The sequence below is a fragment of the Trachymyrmex septentrionalis genome, unplaced genomic scaffold, assembly GCF_001594115.1.
Source record: "Trachymyrmex septentrionalis isolate Tsep2-gDNA-1 unplaced genomic scaffold, Tsep1.0 scaffold109, whole genome shotgun sequence".
NCBI classification, from domain to species: domain Eukaryota; kingdom Metazoa; phylum Arthropoda; class Insecta; order Hymenoptera; family Formicidae; genus Trachymyrmex; species Trachymyrmex septentrionalis.
In genome coordinates, this window is record NW_017304217.1 from 207 (window position 1) to 23,698 (window position 23,492).

Below are 23,492 nucleotides of genomic sequence, written 5' to 3' on the forward strand. Positions count from 1 at the left end.
TGCGCTTCATATTTCAAGTTTTAATATTAATTACACTGGACAACAAAATTAACGCAACACCTGTTCACTCTACAAAAATAGGCAAATTTCAAGATACAATAACTTTGTTAAAAATTATCGTATAGGGACGTTTAAAAAAGCATTTTACAAGTAGAAACCTCTACTTTTCGGATCGCTACTTAAAAAAACGGTCTCATGGAGATTTTATGAAGTTACACAAACATAAATGACATATATCAAACCTCAAAATTTTTTATAAAATTTGCGAAGCTCCACGGAGTGGAATAAAAATTGTATACAAATGCGATTTACATCATTCGAAAGAACGAATCTTTATCTTTAATTTGCTTTTTAAAAATGGTCTTTTTTTGCTTCAACGTTGAATAACTCGATGAAAAAAAATCGTACGAAGCTTCGTAAAAAAGCAAATTAAAGGTAAAGATTCGCTCTTTCGAATGATGTAAATCGCATTTGTATACAATTTTTAGTCTATTCCGTGGAACTCCGCAAATTTCATAAAAAATTTTGAGATTTTATATCTTTATTTATGTTTGTGTAACTTCATGAAATCTCCATGAGATCGTCTTTTAAGTAGCGATCCGAAAAGTAGACGTTTCAACCTGTAAAATACTATTTTAAACATCCTATGTCTGGGCGCTGGCGACGGGCACTAATGGTCAAGGAAAATTGGTGGGAATTCGCAAAGAAATGTTACTCATTGATTCTGACTCATATGCCATAAGGCGGTTTAATATGTATAAACTCAAATGAATATTTAGAACGTACAGATTAAAAGAGTAGAGACGTGATTGCGTGCATATGACGGCTCGGATATCGATATCACATTAACGACATGAGCAGTAACCGATGTCGATCTCGCAGTGAACATAAAGTGATTAATCTTACCGAGCGCTAACTAAAATTTATCGCTGAGACAAGCTTACAAAAGATCCGCACGCAGAGCACCATGACACCAGAGAGAACGAGAAAGGAAAACCGAAAAAAAAACTGACTCGAGCGTTGCAACTAACGCTTGCAACGCCATATGCTTCCGCGCACTACTGCCCTCTGACAAAGTGGATATAAACTGTATAGGGTGCTTTTCATTTGAAGACACAAGTTGAGACAAGTCGACACAAATGTCGTTCTATCTTCGTCACTCTCTAAATATCAACAAGGATAGAACGATACTTGTATCGAATTGTGTCAACTTGTGTCATCAAATGGAAAGCATCCATAGCAACGTTCACTTTTCTTAGGATACATCGTCTACTTTTCAAGGCTAAAGATGATAAATCGATATTTGGTATAATCGTGTTACATGTAGCACGAATGTATGAACAAAATATCGATTTATCATCTCTAGCCTTGAAAAGTAGACAATGTACCCTAAGAAAAGTGGACATTATTATATAGTTTACATCCACTTTGTCAGAGGGCAGTAGTGCGCGGAACATTTTGCGGTTACGGATTTTACCGTCATGTCCTCTTTCAGGTTTTTCTCTGCCACTACGAATTAGTCCGGATTCTCAGACAACAGCGCTTTGACACAGCGCTGATTCGTGAAAAGTCTGTTGTAGAGGTCTGTTGTAAAATTTACCTCCATTATCCGTTTTTCACCAATCAGTGTTCGGTGTCAAAAGTGCTGTTGCCCGTATGAGGATCCGGGCTTACTCCAGCCAATCAAAGAAATATATCGATCACGTGACACTTTACGAATCTCTATTACACTGGGTCAACGTAATGTTGCAAATGCTTTAAAGCGTTTTTTAATTGGTCAGTTTGTTGTAAAATTTTTTCCTCTAATTGGTCTATCAAACGCTTCAAAACATTTGTAGCGAGACTTTGACTACAGCTACTATAGGGTCTAATCACACCCTTAGATTTCTCTCTGCCATTATATTGTAAATACGGATATATGTCTATTAAGGTGCAGCCACAATAGAAGGAATAAGGAATTAGGAATAAAGAATAAGGCTTTCAATCTATAGATATTGGATACACTGGAATACACGGTTTCTGATAGGTTGGAATCCTTATTCCTAATTCCTTGTTTCTAATTTCTTATTCCTTCTATTGTGGCCGCACTATTACGCGCTTTAATCTGAAATTCCCTATCGCGCATCTCCACCTGTCGCTCCATCTGCAGTTCCTAAAGTTCCTTCAACAGTGTATGTACCGCTACATGCGTGTTCGTGTTGTTCCAGCGTGAAGGTACGCGTGAAGGTACGAGTATCAACGGAGGCTGCGGCAAGAGAACGGTTTCCTGCGAAAATGTGGTAAGTCGATTTTCCGCCGGAATGAACCTGATCGGCGACGATCAGCTGATCGACCGGCATCCGCTTGTTTACAAACACTGCTATGTACCTAACCTCCAATCCCAACGCGTAATCTGTCAATTTTAATATGCGGAACCGGGGCCGTCTGTCGGTTGTCGATTCTAAGATTGGGATTGCGTGAAGATTTGTGTAATTGCGGATTATATTTTTCGGTGGACATTTGCTGAGAAATTGCAATTCTCCGTGGCCGACCAATCGCCCATTATCAGCATTCTCGTTATAGATGTATTCCTTCTTTCCCTCGTTGTAGATGTACTCCATGGGCAATGGCACGATGGTCGACGGTGCTATCCGGGGTGTTCTTGGCTCTTTCCATGGTTCTCTCCCTGGGAAAGCTGTTGATGCTCGCCGCAGGGACTGGAAGCAATGGAGAACTCACAGAAGCAGATCAGTGGCTTACTGAAATCGGCCTCGCGCAATATCGCTCGCTTTTTAGGAAGAAGGGTAAGTACTTATTTTATTATCACAAATTCTCAATAGTGATCCACGGAATGCTGCTACAGTATTAAGAGCTACAGTCATAGCTACAAATTGTCAGGATGCTAAAAAAAATTTTAGATAATTTTTTGCTTCATAAAGATTTATAAACTAAAGAGATGAATCAACGAAAGAGTGACAAGATGATAAAATAAAATATAAAAATTACTTTAACAAATTTCTAAAAATGGGCCAAGACTATCCTTACTTCTCCTAACAATCAGTAAATAGACTTAAAAGGCATGTAAAAAGTACTACATCTACTAGTTTTGATTCAATGCACATGTATATCTTATTTTCACTTTATGAGCTTTTTTTGACTAAGGATAGTCTCGGCCCATTTTTACAAGTGTTTTAAAAGTTGTCTTATCATTTTGTTTTATCCAAATTCTCTTTATTTACAATTGATGTGCAAGAAAAATCAATGTGTCATTTCTCACTTATGATGTCACGATTCAATGTGGTTAAGGTGACTCAGAAGTTTTAACTTATTTATTTTTATATTAGAGCTCAGATCGTCCAACATATCCGTGAATCTTGTATTCTTCAGCGTATTACAATCCCTTTTATTTTGTTCATGAAAAGTAGATAATATTCATATTGTAATCGAATTCATGTCAGGGAGGAGACTCTTTGTCAAAGATGATTATGGTCTTTGATACCGACGAGATACATATTAAAGACTATCAATCTTGAGCAAATTTTCGACGGTAAAAAGGGCCTCAGGGGCTCGGAGGTAATTGGAAAACGCTGTCATTATCGATAATTGTTATAAATTTGCTATAATTAATATTTGACTAATACATTATTAAATTCATGATTTTTTTTATTACATAAATGCTTAAATAAATATGCATATTTATAAAGTTACAATACCCTATATATTACCGAAAAATTACAATTTTTTTCTCTACAATTATCATCTCTGTTGATAATCAAACTTTAACGATAACACTGAAATCACAATTTTAAAGAAAAATCAAGTATTATTGAGTTTTAAATGCATATACACTGATAAACACGTCTATAAAACTAATAAATCATAAAATTTGTATAAAATTATCAGTTTTTTTACTCTTAATTATTTCACTATAAACAAGGACGTTGGTCTTTAATAATATCTCATTGTTGATGTTTTTGATATTAATCACAGAAGTTCCAATTTCTAAGAGAGCGTCAACAAGAAGTCAATTGTATTAAGAAATTTAAACAAGTCATTAAAATTCATGTATGTCTTAATTTAATATTAGAATGGTCAATTATAACTAAATTATTATATAAATTTAATTATATATTAATTATATTTAATTATTATATAATTTAATTTAATTATTACATAATTAAATTATAATTTCATGGCTATATTTAATTATATAATTATATATAGCCAAATCTGAAATTGATGGTGAGACAATGTAATTGGTGGCTGTAGACAATGTAAAGAATCAACTAACTACATTTGTAAGTGTGTGCGTGCGTGCATGCATGCGTGTACAGTATTTCGGATGGTCGATTTTAAGTGGATCACCCTGTATACTATACGTATACAGGGTGATCCACTGAACCGAAATACTATACACATCCGAAATATTTCACTTATTTTTGATGATATAAAAAAATGTTTCAATTGAAAGTGGATCAGTTTCGAGGAAGACGTATTTTGGTCTCTCTCTCTCTCTCCTCTCCTCTCCTCTCCCTCCCCCCCTCTCCCTCTCTTTCCCTCTCTCTCTCCACCTCTCTCCCCCCCTCCCTCTGGGAAGGGGGGAATTATATAATATTTTTTACGCAATGTGATTCCCCTAATTATTCCGAATATGAAAGTATTAAGATGATATCAAAACAATAGTTTAAGAGATATTTTACACTTTATTCTGACACATTGACATAAAATGTTAACAATAAGTGATTGGGCTAATGACAGTCGACACGCAGTTGTCCGTGCGTAACTATAACTATAAATTTATATTAAAATTAATTTGCACTAGCGAACATTTCGGCTTCGCTTTGAGCCATCTTCAGCGTTAAAATATTTTTCGCAATAAATTTATTTACAGTTTTTCAATACATTAATATTTTTCTAATATGATTGAACATCGAAATTATTAAAATTTGCTTGTCAATATAATTTAATTTGTGATATTATTCCAGTAGTTTAATTGCGTTTATAAGTTCGGAAAACCAATTCGGCACGCAGTTCGAATGACTATAAATATGGTATATATGCATATGTACATATACAGTATGTACATATATTATATAATTCACATTGAATTATTTAAGCATTAAAGATCTAGCTTCGACCATTATAGGCTTTAATATTCTTACTTGTTATTTTATTTCTTAATTTGTTTATTCGAATTTTTAAGTTTCAGTGATAAATTTTTTAGTCTTAATTTTTTAGTCAATCGGGTTAAATATAAAGTCAGGTGAGGAGTCATTGTTAAGAAGTGTATTAATGATAAAAATGAGATTATCTTGATGACATTTTGGGTGTGAAAGCAAGATCACGATCCAGTTACTGATCGTGACCCATTACTGTTCCTCTTTTTTGAGAAAGAGAGTATTGAGACAGAAAATTAAGGTATCTTCTTGAGAATGTTGGTTTGTTTATAATACCAATTAAATTCAACAATATTGTCTTTCTTGTACATAGTGATATCGAGAAAGTTTAATTTCTCTTCCCCAATTTCTGTGGTGAATTGTAATTTCTCTTCCACAATTTATATGCTGAATTGTCATCTATTGTGATAGGAATTAAAAATGTTTAACATCTGGTTAGTTATTGTTGGAGGGATGGCTAAAGCGATATCGTCTTATCTCGCATAAAAGGGGAAAGTAATGAAAATAAAAAAGTAATAAACATAAAAAAAATTATACAATTCCATTTTAAAAAAGTGGAGATGACCTTCATATCTTTTTGTGCCTCTTTTTAGAAAAAAAAACATGACAAAATAGGCCGGTTCTTTTTAGCTGAACTTTTGCACCAGTTTATTTTTCTTCCTTTTCTTTGTTCCTAGAGAGAAAAGAAAGAAAGATGAACTGATGTAAAAATTCAAAGGGAACAGGCTTAATACGTCACTGTCGTTCATTTAAAACATTTTTTTATATCATCAAAAATAAGCGAGATATTTCGGATGGTCGATTTAAATGGACCACTCTGTACATGTACATATACATTTAGCGGAATCTATAACAGTAAATTACACTGCGTATTGATAGTCACAAACTAAAAATAATGATTTTATTGTCATAAGTGGAAAATTTATTATCTTAAAAAAACTCTGTATTTAAATTCTTCATAACGTAACTAAAAAGTAAAATATCGAAATTAAAAAAAAAATACATTTTGTATATAGAGGATGAACAATAACATTCATAACTTCTGATTACAATTTTAAGATAAGATTAGTCTCTTTTACAAAAACATTTCAAATATCACAAAAAAGTCATTTTGTACATTAAACTTAAATTATTTTGAAAACCTGACGTGTTAGTGAAATGTAACTTGCAGCATCCTTTTCAGCATCCAAAAATCTACAAGAAACTTCTTGTCTGACTAAAAAAAAACATTTTTTGTAAATTAGTTATTTTTATTCACAATTTGTGGATAATTCAGATGCAGCACCAAATTCATTTATCGACACTACGATTTTATCAACAGTGTCGAAAATATGATATACGTAGTTTACATCAGTTCATAAAATTGATGTTGGTGTCGCTAGTGTCGATGGCTTTTGAGCATCACGCGAAAAACGTCGGCATAGTGGGAAGGGCCTCTCAGGCTTCTCTCTATTATATTGAAAATTTGATAATTATTTACTACAGGGCACTCTTGATGACATATGTTGTCATGATCTTGAGTTACTTTACCTTAACAACTAGGTGGCGGTCTCTTATAGTTTTTGAAATATTTAGGGTTAAAGTGCAATTTTAGTTTCATGCATTTACGACCTACGCGAAGCGAAATCTCACTTAGGGATGCACGACTTTCTACATGAAGCGAGGTCGATTCCAACTTTCTGCCTAGGGGCGTCCGACTTTCCACAGTTTCCACGCGAAGCGAAATTTACCTCACTTTCCCCCCCTGCTTAGGAATGTCCGACTTTCTACGCGAAGCGAGGTCCATCCTATCTCCTCTGCCAAGGGGTGTCTTTACATGCAAAGTAAAATCCACCTCACTTCATCCTATGCCTAAGACCCCCTCTTGGTAAGGGGGATATGTAGTTATTTTAATATTGAATATAATATTGTATATAGAAGAAATAAGACGTTATTTCTTAAACTTTTTTTAATAACTTTTTAACGGATAACGAGCGACAGCTAAAACTTCTTGGAGGTCATTCAAGGTCATAACCTTGATGAGGTCAAGGTTAACGGAAACGTCTCCCCCAATTGGCATATTTATCAATTAAAGGTAAATACCACTTAGACTGTATTCTTTATGGAATTTAACTTGGCACCAGTTGTTGGTATCAAATCTTTCATACAAATGATACATATTATTACAGTTAATATTATTTATTTAATTTGATATGGGATTTAACTTAATTGGCACCAGTTATTGATATCAAATCTTTTTTTTAATGATACATAAAATTTTACTTCGGCGCCAGTTGTTGATATCAAATCTTTTACAGTATACACTTTAGACAATTTTGATCAATATATTGTATATCAATCAATCAGTCAGATAACTGTGATATGTTCTAGACACTTGCGAACTTTCAATAAGCATTTGTATGAAATTGTTAATATAACTTATGATTTTGATCGCTCGTGGAATTTTTTATGTGAGAAAAAAGTTGTGCGGAATGAAGTAATATGTCCAAGATGGTAATGTACTGATGTTAAGAAACTCTTGAAAACCATTAGTCATATTATAAATAGCACTTTCACAGAGACGATTTATGTGTGACACATCATTACATCAATATCTCACTTACGCATGTCACACATATATATAAATTTTTGTATAACAAATACGTTTTAATTAGACGTTTAAGCCCAATTTTAAGAACTCCACGTTGTTTTTTTATGCAAACTACTAGTCTGTGAACTACTATTTTCATATAAAAGCTGTGCAATCTGTATTTTGTAAATACAGATTGCACAGCTTTTATATGAAGCAAATGTTGTCACGACATGACAGTTTTGAAGTGCCATATTGGAGAAATGATAAAGATCTCAATTTAGAAATTTTTTGTTGTTTTCATTGTCAGCATAGATTCCACCTCACACAGATACGTATTAATGTGTATACTTCAATCCTGGAAAAAAATTTTCGAATCTGTAAAAGAAGAAACAAAGTAATTGTTATACAAAAATTACGATCGGTAATACAGATGACTTTAGAATCTGCTTAGTAATGTTACTGAGAATCATATATTTTAATGCATAAATAGTTATTATAAAGGTATTAAAGATCGTAAACGATAAAGAGTAATATGTATTTTTAAAATCAGTGCATTCCGTGGAATATAGTTTGAGACGCACATTTAAGCCTTCCTGCAATTTGTCAATTTATCGATTATTTTTTAATATAGTCACTACGACTATAAATTTCTAATAAATGAATTAGAACTTAATAATCATACTGTTGTCGATTGAATAAATTTTTGTAGAGAAGTAAATAAAATGTTATTTATTATTTATTTATGTTTGTGTGCTAAAACCTCTTGAAGGTCACTTAGGGTCATGATCTTGACAATATAAGGCAAGGTCAAAGTTATCAGGAATTTTTTCCTTTTTCTTCATTTTTACCAAAAATTTAATTAGATATAGATAATTTATTGAAATATAATAGCTAATTAACATTTCTTCGCAATTCAAATCTTTCAAGTATTATTGAAGTAGTATTTTCAAACTACTGTCTCTAAAGGAGAATAAATTTTATATGCGAGCTTTTGATGCTCCTGACCGCAACCACCAATCGTTTTGTGGCGGAAGAAATTTAGAGCATATCGAAACTCGTTCTCAGCGAGTGCGGAATAGTAGAAGAACCTTGAAAATGAATAATGAATATACACGGTATTCGGAGCCATCGATCCATGCGGGAATGAATGTTGTTGGACATGTACTTACCATTCATTTCGACCGCTTTTAACAATCGATTCCTCGTCGACCGCGCACAAGTTTACAGGTTCCTTGCGCACGCTTGTTGAAACGAATAACTTGATTCGCTTGACACATTTGATAGCCGAGAATACTAATCGAACCGGAAGAGAACAAATTGAATTCGAGGAAAATCGAGAACATTAATTGCAAGAATGTTTTAATTATTATACTACAAAAGTTAAAATTGTAATAATTGGCGTTATTAGGCTATTGAATAAAAAAAGATAAAAGATTAGTTAAATTGTAACTAAAATTACATTAATCGAAATAAATAAAGATTTGTTATATAAAATATTTATTTTATTGACTTAAATTAGGTATTATCAATTACATTATTATTTCACAAAGTAAATAAATTATACGTACATAGGTTTCAAACGTTTTAACCTTGAATGCGGTCATCTTCAGTGAAAGAATAAGTTATGTTAAATCATAAAAATTACATTTATATACTTACATGCATATAATCCTTCTGTTTTACATTACAAAATTCATCTCGAGTAACAATAAGATATCTCCACATAAACTCAACATTATTTTTTTTATCCACATGATTTCAAAAGTAATACTATATTGTAACAGGTAGCCTTTAAATTGTGCAGTTGTGATCTTATTTTCAATAGGGGTTCAGTTTCACGAGGAAATTTTGTTGTTCCATAGCTATTGTATGTGCATACTCAAAACTATTTAAATTATAATAGGAATCTATGTGTATTACACATGTGTGTATTATAAAAGTGCACGATCAACTACTATGTGAATATAATAAATAAAGGGCAAAGTAAGAGTCGACACATTTCTTTAAAATTAACCGAAGAATATCTTACAATTAACAATGATTGATGTAGAGTCTACATCAAGACTCACCCAAACTGTGAATGTAATGAATATGCGATCATTTGCGATAATTGATTTTATATTACGATTTTTTCGTTATAGTAATGTCTGAAGAGGGCTCAATCCGGTAGCCGAAACTTATAACTTTTTATTATTATTTTCTTATTTTTAATTTTATTTTTGCTTTATAATTTTACCTCTTGTTAATTGTAAGATATTCTTCGGTTAATTTTAAAGAAATGTGTCGACTCTTACTTTGCCCTTTACTTATTATTATTTATTTTGTATAGGAAAAGTCTTTAGATTTGTTATTTACTATATGAATGTTAAAATTATTTTGATATCTTACCATTTTCTTTGAAGATAATTCTAAAATTTACATAGTAGCTGCAATTTTTATTGTACACATATAGATTGGCATTATTGTGTAAATGGTTTTGAGTATACATTGGCCATGGAACCAAATTTCTTCGTGAAACTAAATCCTACTGAAAATGAGGTCGCGATTGCACGATTCGAAGACTATCTGTCACTACATATTATTTTCGAAATAATGGATGAAGCAAAATAAATTTTGAGTTTATGTGGAGATATTAAATTGTTACTCCAGATAAACTTTGTGATGTAAAAGTAATAAAATTATATGGCGACGCGTGGTTATATGAACGTAATTTAAGACTTAACAAAATTTATTCTTTCACTGAAGGTAATCATATTTAAGGTTAAAACATTTGAAACGTATACGTATGTATAATTTGTTTACTTTGTAAAATAATAATATGGCTGATAATATCTGGCTTAAGATTCGAATAATCCATTTATTTTAATTGTATTTTGAATTTTATATTTATTGGAGCCATTAGAGAATATATTATTATTAATTTATTTATTTTATGACAAGAAAGCACTTGATTACAATAAAGAGATCAAAGATTGACTTTTTATTATTCGCTTTTTACTATTATTAGCTCTATAATCGAATTGAGTAAATTATTAGTTCGAACATTAAAATGGTAGTTTTTATTGCATTCATACATATTGGAGCAATTTAATATTTTTATACAGTATTGTAGATATAATACAATACATGCAATACAATAGTATAATATCGTTATCACTGATTGTCATAAATTCACATTGTATGACGTTCAAAAAATTCAATAGACTTTAAGGTTAGTTACTACTTTTACGCAATCTATACAATTTCACAATTATTTGACAAAGAACGGGTTGTAACTAAATATAAAGACAGTTGGATGCTTTTACGCTAAAGTACGAAATAAAACGTTTTTATCTATGTCAAAGGTTTCCTGAGGCAGTTTCGTGTCCGAGCCCGGAGGGCTCTAATACATTAGAGTATTTTATAGCAATAATAGTTTTTAACTTACTTTATAGATTAAAAAATGATTCTATTTTTTAAAAATAGATATTTTTAATATTATTTTGATGCTTATATATTTAAACATTTTAAATTAAAATTATCTTGACAACTCATTTTCTTTCTTCATAAAGCATTATAAAAATTTTAAGAAAAATATCATATCCAATTCAGATTCTAAGATATTTCTATTAATTGATTATATACGTATAAAATTTGTTGTATAAATGTCGTTTATCCATAGTGGAAGGGATAACATGCTGCAATTTTTTAAGCATCTCTCTGAATCTCTTTGTCTATGAATGTCGATAAGAGATTAAGGCTGTTAACTGTGTAACGCTAAACATAGGACGATATTTATAATCCATTTTTATTTTAAAACTGTCTTAAATAATGTATTGAGATGCTAATACAGTCCTCGGATTGATTTATGACATCTTAAGATTGTATTTAAGACAGTCTTAAATGCAAAAATCGACTATGAAACCGGTTGTTTAATATATATTTCTAAAGAAAGAGAAACATGAAATGTGTTAAACAAAGAAAGATTCAGTACTAATTTCATGACGCGAAGCATTGATTTTAGCCTCTTTTCGATATTCATAAATAGAGACGGCGGAGATTCAGAAAGAGATGCTTGGAAATTGCACACATCATGTTATCCCTTTCATCATGGGTTTATCTCTAAACATGAAATCCAGCTTTGAAGATATCAGAAAAAGTAAAAATTTTTATTAAAAATAGAAAGCTTTTATCTTTTTAAATTTTATTAGTTATTATTTAAATTTAATTGTTCAATCATTTCTATTCTTTCTGACGCAGAATCCTTTATTATGTACATTTATTGCACACACATATTGCGAGTTATATTACTCAAAACACCTTGTTTTCTGTACATATATACTTATAATAATTATATGTACTTATAATAATTATAAGTTAACAAATGAGATTTAGCGAGTGAACTTGTGTTGTTCTACTTAGCGAGAGTCCTTTTTGTTTTTGTTCCTAAGAAGCATCTCTACCTGGCATTAAAGTTCTCTCCTGTGGGAGCATTCTATATGCCGTACAAAAGAAACCGACGTCACTCTTTGAAAGTTAAATATCAAGGAAGTTAATAGCGTAACGACCTAGCTTTTAAATAATTAACGTTAAGTTGCCGAGACTAAACTTTTCGTTTTGCTTTTATCCTTTTGATACGCTGCGAGTTCCATAGAAGCTCGCGTGGCAAACGATACAATTTTTAATACCATAAAACTACAATCAGTGGAAGTACTTTGTAATTTCAAAATTTATTTTGTCCTCATTGATAAGGGACATTGCTTTAAAGATTCAAGAAAGATCGACCTATGTCTCGAATCTATTCTGTTGTATAAGCTTATTCGCAAAATGAATTCATTCTCCTTCATACCTTTCATCGATATGTTATTAAAATATCCTGCAAGAGAACGAAATGATATGAAATTGTATATGATGTATGTTTCGCTTGACAATGCCCAATTGTTCGATCTTCACAAATGTCAATCTCAATTTAGTGATAGTACATCATCGGCGTATCCTCGTTAAATCGTAATGCTTTTCAGAACATGTTTTACATTGTTACGTCCATTTATGTCATAGGTTTAGCGAAATTCGTTATTCATTACAAGAAAATGTGTATGATGTGACGAGAATTATTTGTGATAAGTAGAAATAATAATTTTAAACCTCGTTTAAGTACAATTTTGTAACTATTTTATCTATTTTATATTAGGCATGAAGACTCAATCGTGATTGTTTTAAAGCTCTTGTGCTTATCGACTTTTATAACTGTTACAGAAATACTCAGACTTGAATATTTTTTTATATAACGTATATAAAGAAAGAATCGACTAATTTTTTCCAGCATATTTAGCAAATTATTTTAGGTATATTAAGATTATGTTGGTATAGATATATACATATTTGGTATAAAGAGGCTTGCCAAACGTTGAAAAAGTTTGATCGGTTTGCAACCAAACTTTGCGGGATATTTCTTTAATGTACGGTATTTGCTGTTTTACACACACACACACACACACACACACACACACACACACACACACACACACACAGGGTGTTCAAAAAAGTCCCAAACCCCTCATATCTTGAAAAATGAGCATTTCTAAGAAAAATGTTTCATATAAAAGTTGTATAGTTTAAAATAATCTATCTACTGATCTTATCAGTTTGATCTTTAATGGCGCCATCGAGATCAGCGTCAAATCGATTTTTTTAAACGAAACACATTTTTGCACTAAAAGTTCATTTTTACATAAAAATGAAAATAAGAGGTAGGTACAACTTCCAATGGTCTTGATCTTAACAAATGTTATCCAGATCATGATTCTGAATAACATTTAAGAGGTTTTAGTCGTTATTCTGACACCTTTGATAGTACTAATGCCAGCAATACTGTAACTTACAAGCCTTATATCTGGAAAAGTACTTAATAAAAAATAACTTTATTATAGTGCTTTGAAAAACTCTTGACGCTAGCTATTAAATTCTAGCATCAAAAATAGGGTGTTCCATTTAAAAAAATCGATTTGTCCTTGGCAACGCCACCAAAACTGATAAGATCAGTAAATAGATCGTTTTAAACTACACAACTTTTGTATGCAACATTTTTCTCAGAAATGTTTACTTTTCAAGATATTTAAGGGGTCTGGGACTTTTCGAACACCCTGCGTATATAGATATTATATACATATATTATAGTGATGAGACGTTTTCCATTTGTCATTGATTTGCGAATGGATCCTGCGTCCTCCCTACTCGAGAGAGCGAGCGTATTCGCGTGCGCAATATAATTAAACGCCGATTAATTTTTCTTATTAATTTTAACCTTTTAGAGACATTTTATTAGCAAGTAAAGCGTGAAGATCTGTGACCATTCTGCTACCTTGTTCTGTGTATTGTCATCTTACCGGGTCGCCGCCGAAGAGAAAATTAACTCAAGCAAGACATCGCCGTGGAGGCTCCGTGCGTTCTCGGGAGCAGGAAAATGCAAGTCGTATATTTCTTGTATGTTACTTTCTTCTCGCGCCCGCTAATCGTGTCTTATATTGTAAGAAGGTTGGGTATCCAAAACGGGAACCTTCTTTGAGGAAGCAGCAGAGGATCTGACCAGAAGATGAGGACAGCATCGCAAAAACGAACGACTTGCTCTAACAAGTAACGGTGAGCTCGAGATTGTACGAGGAATTGCCCTGGTCCATTCCGCGTGAGAAGATTTGACTGCTTGAATAATAATTTGCTTGACAATTTGGATTCCGCGTCGTAGCGCGAAAAATTGCACGATTATCGCAGACCTATGTGATTCGCGGGAAGTGAAGATAAGCGATGAGATCATCTCGCGCCCAATTAGGGCGCGAGATGATTCCACCGCACAGAGCCTTGCAGCCTGCGTATCTCCTGCGGAAAATTCGGGAAATTCATTTACGTTTGTTACATTGTGGCACGAGCTGAGAATGCTTGGAGAGGACGTAGGATCTCCATATTGGCACGATCTTTTGAAAAGTAGATAGACATCGAGGAAAGCATTAGGAAACATCGATGAACCGAAGAGCATCAGAGGAAGGACTGAGGAGGCGAAATTAGTGAGACGAGTTCCAATTTCATGTGAGGCTGTCGATCCTGATATCACGAGACTTAGCGGATTGTGCGTTACGAATTTATGTCGATCTTTTGTTCTTTGAATGAGAAGTTATTTATTGAGAGTTTTGGATGCCCCGCCCGAATTGTTTTGCATATCGTATTAGTTTTTTTATATCGTCCCTCTCGTCGCAATTAAGTCATTTCTGCCGTCATTTTATGTAATTGCGTGTTAACAATAATGTCCTAATGAATTTATTTTCTTTATGCGTTTGGGACAAAACGATCAGTTGCCCCGTGAATTTTTTTGTTCACATCTTGAATCTGAGTCGAGAAATAATGCTTGAGAGCGAGAGCCTTGGCTCGATTATATGAAAGCTGTTTGTGTGAGACGACTTCTCTTCTTTACGAACTCAGTTCATCGATTCTGAGATTATTCTTTCGCGCATATAGAGTGCTCAACAGTACATTGTACGCGCCGCGGTTGCCGAGCTTGATTGTACACGGCCTGCCTTTTATTATGACCGACGTCTTGTACACAATCTTCAAATATATATTGGTATTTGTTACATTTAATTTTATGTGATACTACCTTCTCGTCCTCTAACTTTCTCCGCTCACGCGAAACACCCACCGTAGCTGAGCAGTCAGTTCCGCCTGTCGCGATAAAAAATCCTGCATGACAAATCTCCGATCTGATCATAATTGCGAAAAGAATTTCGACTTTCGAGTTAACTACATATAACGTCGCACAAAAGCGTCGCACGCTCTCTCGTTCCTGACGCCCAACAGTAATTGAACGATCACTTGGAGATTAATTTTGATATTTTTTTTAGAGTATGGGAGACCAAATTCTCGGTATTTTTGTATGAGGAAACGCGATGGAGTTGTGCCGCGAGTACGATCACAATATATACACACCTATTGTATATGTGCATGTAGAAGAAAAGCCCGTATTATGAGATACCGAGTTCATTTTAGATAAATGCTAGAAGTCTCTATAGGCAGAATTTAAAAAAATAATAGGTCATTTTGAAGGGAATTTAATAAGCTTTAAGATAATGTTATATAAAATTTAATTTAAATTCCATTTTTTTTTTAATTAAAGAAATGTAAAAAGTGAGCAAATCGCAAAGTCAATAAATTGTATTGTACTTCTAATATGAGATGCCCCGAGAAATCGATAGTAAAACCTAAAGTATATCAGTATTGTAACTAAAAAACTTTATTCAATGTTTCTTAAATACAAACAAACACAGCCAGAATGCGCGAAAAATAAGAATGCGATACATTATACCCAGAACTCGTCTTCAGATATATTCTGTCAAAAAAGTACTGGGTATTCGTCATTTAAAAAGCCCGCACAAAAGATATTTCAAAAATTTTTTTTTCTGTAAGTTGGCACTACTGTACCACATTATGACGCAGAGTTAGAGCGCGATCTATCAACTAGTTTGTTCACAGTTGTTGATTATATTAATTGATCTCAAGTGTTTTTTGATTTTTATTATAGATAAAAATATCGAACAAAGAATTTGCCTCAAATTTTGTGTTGCAAACGAAATTGCCGTGTGCCGAATCGTTGAAAATGTTAAATTTTTTGCCATAAACTCAATGAATATCGACCAAGCACCGTATTCGCTAGATTCGCCCCTTATGACTTTTTTCTGTTCCCCAAACTCAAATTACCACTTCAGGGAAAACGTTTTAAGTCATAAAACAAAATTTGAAAAAGGAACTGAAGGTCATACAAATGCGTTTCAGAAGTATTTCCATAACTGGATAATTCGCTGGCATAAGTGTATCGCGTCGAATAGGATCTATTTTAAAGGCGATAAAATAAATTTTGATGAATAAATGAATATTTCGTGTTTTATTTAACAATTCCCAGTACTTTTTTGACAGAATGTAGTTAAAATCAAGCATCGCAAAAATAGGCACTCGACGTTCATTCCGGTTGTCTTTTTTATTATTGTACAATAACATTTATACTTTAGCAACGATTTTCATTTTTTTATGGTATTTATGACATAGGAGCATGAGTTATTTCATATTATAATAGAAATACCCTGGGTATCTCATTACAATTTTCACATGCCTTACGGTTTTCCGATTATCAAATCTAACTTCTGTAATTAAGCAATTCAACATATCCCATATTTTTCTATTAGTACGACCTCTATTCTATCACTACATGAAGAGTTTATTGCCAAATATTTATTTATTAAATAATAAACAATGTTTAAAGGCTCATCTCAATGAAACTTGAGCATATCCAAATTCTAAAATCTTTTCTTACAATGACTATAGGCATGATCTAATAATGAATTTTCTACTAAATAGTTTTCAATCTAAGAGTAATAAATTCATGGTGGAATCAATAGATAGCATCTATTAGTTTAGCAAAAACGCCATTATCTCGTATTAGGCGCCTATCTCATAATAGGAGGCTTTATATATATATATATATATACTCGTATATATATATATATGCAAAGCAATTTCATATACTCTATGAAAACTATCTGTACGTAATCTGCGTTCGAGAATTATTTTTCATCGATCTCATTTTCAAAATTCCACTGCACTCTTTTTCTCATCAACCATTGACTTTTTGGATAATGCATATGACAGGTGAAACATGTACTCACGCATCACATACAGTATCACGATCGGGAAACACGATGTATCGCGGGGACGGAGTACGAGGGTAGTGCAGTCGAATATGAGCGTAGTACGTCGACGGCTTGAAGACGGAAGAGTCGCTCGAAAGACAAGAGTAGGTCGACGGCGTGATATCTCCCGCCAGAGGGTAAGCGCGAGAGAAGGGTGGCGTGGCTCTCTTGCGCTCGTGGTGGGGTTGACGTGGTGCGGAGGGTTGGTTCCCGCCGCGTAATCGCATCGCATGCAGTGGCCTGGCGTGAGTTCGCGCGAGCGCATCACATAGAAAATTGCAAACCTACATTGTCAGAGGAAACGTTTGGTGAATTTTGCCTTGGGGTTTATAGCGCGTGGATTCTCCTTCCTTTTGGATTTCGTCTTCGTTGTTGTCCGTCTCGTTCATTCTCAGTCTCCGTACGCGGGACATTATGCTCGCGGTTGACGAGCACATTCGCGTTATCTGCGATAGAAACGGCATTCTTATCAACAATGAGGCTGCGGCTGACTCCAGATTAGCTGGCCGCTCGGAGAGCCTTTGACACCTTGATTGTCAGCCGAACTTTTAGCGCGACATTACTACCATTGGATTTTAGTCAATCGTAGAAACGTCTTTGAAAAGTGTAACAGAAATATTTCTCCTTATTCCCCTTTGGCCTTCTTACTGTTAGAGCCTTGCATTTTGTCCCGACCTAAATCTCATAGATCTCATCGTTCATACAGATCTTTTGCCCTCCTCTCCGAGAACTGTGAGTGAAGTGTCGATTGCGACCTCGTAAGTGTGGATTTTCTTGGTGTAAAATAAATCTCTTCTATCCCTCCCTTCCCTTCATCTCTCTCTCTCTCTCTCTCCCTTCTTGTCCCGTTTGTTCTTCTCGTCTTTTTGTTTTCTAAAAAACGAACTGTTTTTTCTTTTTTTTATTTAGCGCCATCGAAAATCGTGATTGCGCTTAAAATCGAATTTACAAATTTTTCGCAGAGGAATAAGGAAACTAACATCAGAATTGTAAGTTTATCACTGCATTCGCTACATTTGTTCATATCAAAGAGCGCGCACTTTTTCATGGTACACGACATACATATACAATTTCATACTACTGACACCAAATCGCTAAACTTGCATCTCTCTGCCACGATCTTCACCAGAATATTTAATTTGGAAAAAGATTCCGCTTCTTCATTCCACATCGCTTTCCACTTTGCGAAGTCATACGATTACATCTTAATAATTGTTACTAAAGAACGAAATCAGATTTATTATTTATTATCTCTTTCTCTTTTTTTTTTACTTTATTATTGCAGACCTTAATTACCAGAGTTATACTATGAATCATTCTGTACAGTTTAAAAAATAGCAATGTGAAAACTATGCGCCGTCTATACAATTCTCAGTGTGATAGTGTTAAATTAACACAACACAGTGTAGATTTAACATCTGGTTTTCATGTGGACCATGGATATGTAGATTTAAAACCAATAGTGTTCTACATATCCATGTCAACATCATCATGGTGTCCACCATGAAATGAATTAAATCCACACCATGATGGTGTTGATATAAACATCAGGGATTCGAATTTACACCGACATTTTCTAGAGTATAAAGATTAGTATGGATCATTTATCCCGCATATCTTTGTTTTATTTAAGTTTACTAGAAATGTAGATTTTATGTTTTCACTTTTTCGAAAGAATAAAGATAAAACTAAGTAAATGGAATATCTTTTTATTCTTTGGTTCGAAGGCGTTAATTATTGGTGATAGAAATTGTTTTCGATTGTGAATAATCATTATAGATGGTCGAAATTGTTTTTGATTACGAATAACCATTATCGATGTCGGAAATTGTTCTTGGTTATGAATAACCATTATGGAAATTGTTTTTAGTAAAGAATAATCATTACTGGATAATCAGAATATTATATTGATTACGCGAATAACCATTGCCAATAACTAGACATTTATTTTGATTATGCATTATTCAGTTACATTTCATTTTTCATTTATCTTTTTGTATATTTCGATAATTTAATAAGTTTCTGGAGAACAAATGAAAAATACAGAGAAACGTATCAAAAATGAATGTAAACATAGTATCTTTTATTCTTTTTTTATAAAGAATAATATTTTTTATTTTTTATTAATTTTATTTGTTTTATTATTACTGTTGTTAAATCAACAAAATTATTTTCAATTTAAATGATGTTATCGAAGCAGCGGTACAATTGTAAACAATTTTATCTCTAATTCTATTAAAATAATGCCGAGTAAACTTTACATGACATACATACATGCTTATAATCATAATTAATGTACAATATAGCCTTTGCAGTTGCTATTATTAACTTAGAAGAGTTGCAATATAATTACTGTTATTTTCGAGGCTGAACAAATCGAATTAACAACTGAAACTGGTACCGTGTCCGTTACAACAGCGGCTGTGCCGAATGGAATCGCGTTTCCTGTCATCTTCCTCATATTGTCGATACCATGAATTTATGCGAAAGCATTCTCATTGTGATGTATACTCACATACATTGTGTGAGTAACGAGCCGAAAAAAGCTTTCGCAGGCAACGAGTTTGCGATACAGATTAACGCTTTACAACGGACAAGATCGATCCTCCAAAACTCGGCATTGCGGCGAAAAACATATAATACCTATCCATACCTCGCCTCGCATTTGTTATCTTGCCAGTGAATTTCTCCGTCTTACGTATTCAAGTCAGAGAAAACTGGAACTGTTTTGAGTTGAAGCATTCGCGACACTGTGCAATGGGATCGTTTTCCTTCCATCGTAAAGCGCAAAATATTTTACTTGGCTCGAGAACTTTCTCGGCGATTACCTTCGATCATGCGGCCAAAATAACGTCGGGACTAGTCGGTTAATTAGAACGCGAGTTCAAATTAAGGGATATAATTAGGAATAATACACTTCGTTGCCGCACGCGAGATCGAAGTGTATTTCCGAATGTTACACGCGATGTTACACGCAAGTATAGAGGGAAAAGTATCGATCGCTTCGAATGACCTCAATCTTCAAACTTACCGCGCCAGAAAGCGCTTTCTTTAGGCTACATAAAGAATTTCTGATACTGTATCAGTGCACAATCTTAATCGTCAAAAGAGTACGACGCAAAAGCATTAGCGTGAGAAATTACACTATCCGACAAAATTTTTTTTTACACTTTCCTTCGGTGATCACGACCAGTATTTTTTAATACCTAAATTCAAGGTCGCTGAATCGAAATTTGTCAGCGAAAGATGCCCATCACGTTCAGGCTTTTTAGATAAATCGAGTAATATGAATCAAAAACAGCATTTTTTGCCATATTTACCATTTTTTTATCAAACGAAATTTTATTTTTCAATTAACACCACAAAGAGCTAATTTTCATCTTTAAAAGGAATTTTCATTTTTTACTGTGCAATTTTTTCATCAAGATATGAACATTTTCTGAAATGTAAAATAGCGGATCCAAATTGGCAGATTGAAATAGGAAAGTAAATAGATTTATATGAAAATGGTATCCTAGAGTTTTCGGGGTCGCTGACTGAATTTGAACTCGAAATTTCGATATTCAAAATGGCGGACCATTATAAAGGACAAAATGCAAAAAGTAACATTCGGTCCGCCATATTAGATCCGCCATTTTGAATAGAAAAATTTTGAGTTTAGTATCAGCGGTCTCAAAAATCCAAAGATACTTTTTAATAATATACAAATCTATTTACTTTCCAATTTTAATCTATCATTTTGGATCAAACTTTGTTTGGCCATAAAAAAATGGTAAATATGGCAAGAAACGTTGTTTTTGACCCATTCCATATTGTCCAATTTATTTTAAAAACCTGACGATGAGTATTTTTGGTGGATTTGTATTCAACGACCTCTAAGAAATACTGGCTCTGCTTGCCGCAGATTTTCTTGTTGGACTGTGTTATCAAAGTTGCATAAGTACAAGCAAAATCGCTGAAAAGAAAATATAACATTGTGAAATATTGTGACAAATAGCAGGAATAAAATTGTCATAAACTAACAGTTGACTAATGATTTTAATTGTTACACTCTAAAAAATACGGGATTTAATACTACACATGGATGTTAAATCTAATTCTCACTATGTTAGCGTTAATAAACCAACAAATTTAATAAATTTTAAATCAATATATTAAATCTATACTATATTAATGTTTATCTTAATTGATACGGTAAGAATTATATAAACATCGCATAATGTTAAATTTACATCCATATTTCTTTAAAACGAAGATTATTTTCTTATGTAAGACATATTTTTATATTCGGAAATATGCTGTTATATAAATTGTTATAAAAACTTATTTTATAATATATGTACATTTTATCATTTGACATTTTGAATTTAATCGTGAAGAACTTCTTTTGAACTAAATTAAAACATCTGTTATACCCGACACGCAATTAACTTGCGCAGTAACACGCGAAACCCTTATAAAGATTATTTTCATGAATGCAATCACGAACTACACGCAGAAGTTGCTGGCGACTATAAGTCGAATTTTTCAGAAACACCTCGACGAGAAATGGTGTGGAAATGCGAGTGTGAGATATGGATTCGAGCGGTTAGAAGCCATTTTACCGAGGCTGATTACACAGTACAGAGAATTGTAAATTAAATCCGATCCGAGAATCTGCGTGATTTAACACCACATCCTTCCTACCAAGTATCATCTAAATGCATGAGTCTGTTAATTGCCTCGGCGTGGTAGTTAGCTGCAGGGAAGTCATTATCGGCGCGAAATCATACGACGAAATTTTCGATGATCAGCAGTAATATTCCGCAGCAAGCATCTGAATACATAATTAGAAAATTTTTGTTAAAAACACATTTCATGTTTCAATTCAAACATCATATTTCATTCAAACAATTCTTTTAAATTTTTGTATTAATTTAATATAAGATAAATATTTTAATAATATTAGGTTCGGAAAGTAATTTCGTTTTTTCTTATGAAAATGAAAGACGATTTTCAATCAGACGTGTTTCAAATGATCATGAACGGTCGAATTCGATAAATTTAATCTCTCAGCGATTTCACGAGTTGTTATTCGCTGGTTTGCATCAATTAATGCCTTTATTGTGTCTTCATCAGCTTCAACTGGCCTTCCAGAACGTGGTGCATCTTCAACATCAAAATTGCCGGATCGAAATTTTGCAAACCAGTTTTGGCACTGGCGTTCTGTCAATACATCTTCTCCATACACATCGGATAATTTTTTTCTTGCTTGAACAGCATTTTTACCTTTTCGATAGTAAAAAAGTAAAATATGCCGAAAATGCTGCTTTTCACTTTCCATATTTGATAGGGCACCAACCAAAAACTACTGCGTAGAATCAATCGAACTTTTTTCACAAGCAAGCCTTGCTATATCAGCTGTCAAAATATATAATGATTATGCGGCTTAAGTGTGAAGTTGGCTGTGAAAAAATACAATTAAGTCCTCTGTTGGGAAAAAACGAAATTATTTTCCGAACAACCCAATAGTATGTTAAGAAATAACATTATGTAAAATTAACACAAAAAATATAATACTTTGACACAATTTAACACGAATTGACACAAATTGTGGAAACACATTTCTTCAGTAAAATTAACATTTATAATATATTAAATTAACGTATATATTCATTTTTTACTTATTTATCTTAGAATTTTTGTTTTAAAACTACATTAACTTACTATATACTTATAAATTATACTCGCAAAAAAGGACTTTATAATATCAACTAAATATGTTACTGGTTCAAACTTTGCTGTTATTGCTAAAAGTTGGCTATTGAAGATAAAATATATTTGCTGCCGACGTTTAACTTTATTAGTTAAAATTAAAACCTACTTAATAGTAGTAGAGTAGCTAAGTAAGTGGCACCTATTTCTCATAGGCTATCTTAACCACGTAACCAAGCATTCCATTCGCAATTGTTTCTGGAATGTTGTTGGTTATTTGCGCTACCTGTGCATAATATAGTTTTGACGACATGATTGATTTGTTTTCTGTTTCTGCACTAGGCTGCACTAGAACTCTCTTTC

The 23,492-nt window shown here is 33.0% G+C and overlaps 1 protein-coding gene across 3 annotated transcripts in view; it reads left to right on the forward strand.

The window, feature by feature from the left end:
• Positions 1-2,184: 2,184 nt before the first annotated feature.
• Positions 2,185-23,492, forward strand: part of LOC108748769 (apoptosis-resistant E3 ubiquitin protein ligase 1) — a 49,069-nt gene continuing 27,761 nt past the window's right edge. Inside the window, exons 1-2 of one of the 3 annotated variants that reach the window (XM_018487110.1) lie at positions 2,185-2,279; positions 2,590-2,783. In XM_018487110.1, coding sequence (XP_018342612.1) covers positions 2,606-2,783 — 178 coding nt within the window. In that variant the 5' untranslated portion in view covers positions 2,185-2,279; positions 2,590-2,605. Of the gene's footprint in view, positions 2,280-2,589; positions 2,784-17,686; positions 18,194-18,344; positions 18,425-23,492 lie in introns of those variants that run through there. The other 2 variants (XM_018487119.1, XM_018487130.1) reach the window with 2 other exon arrangements.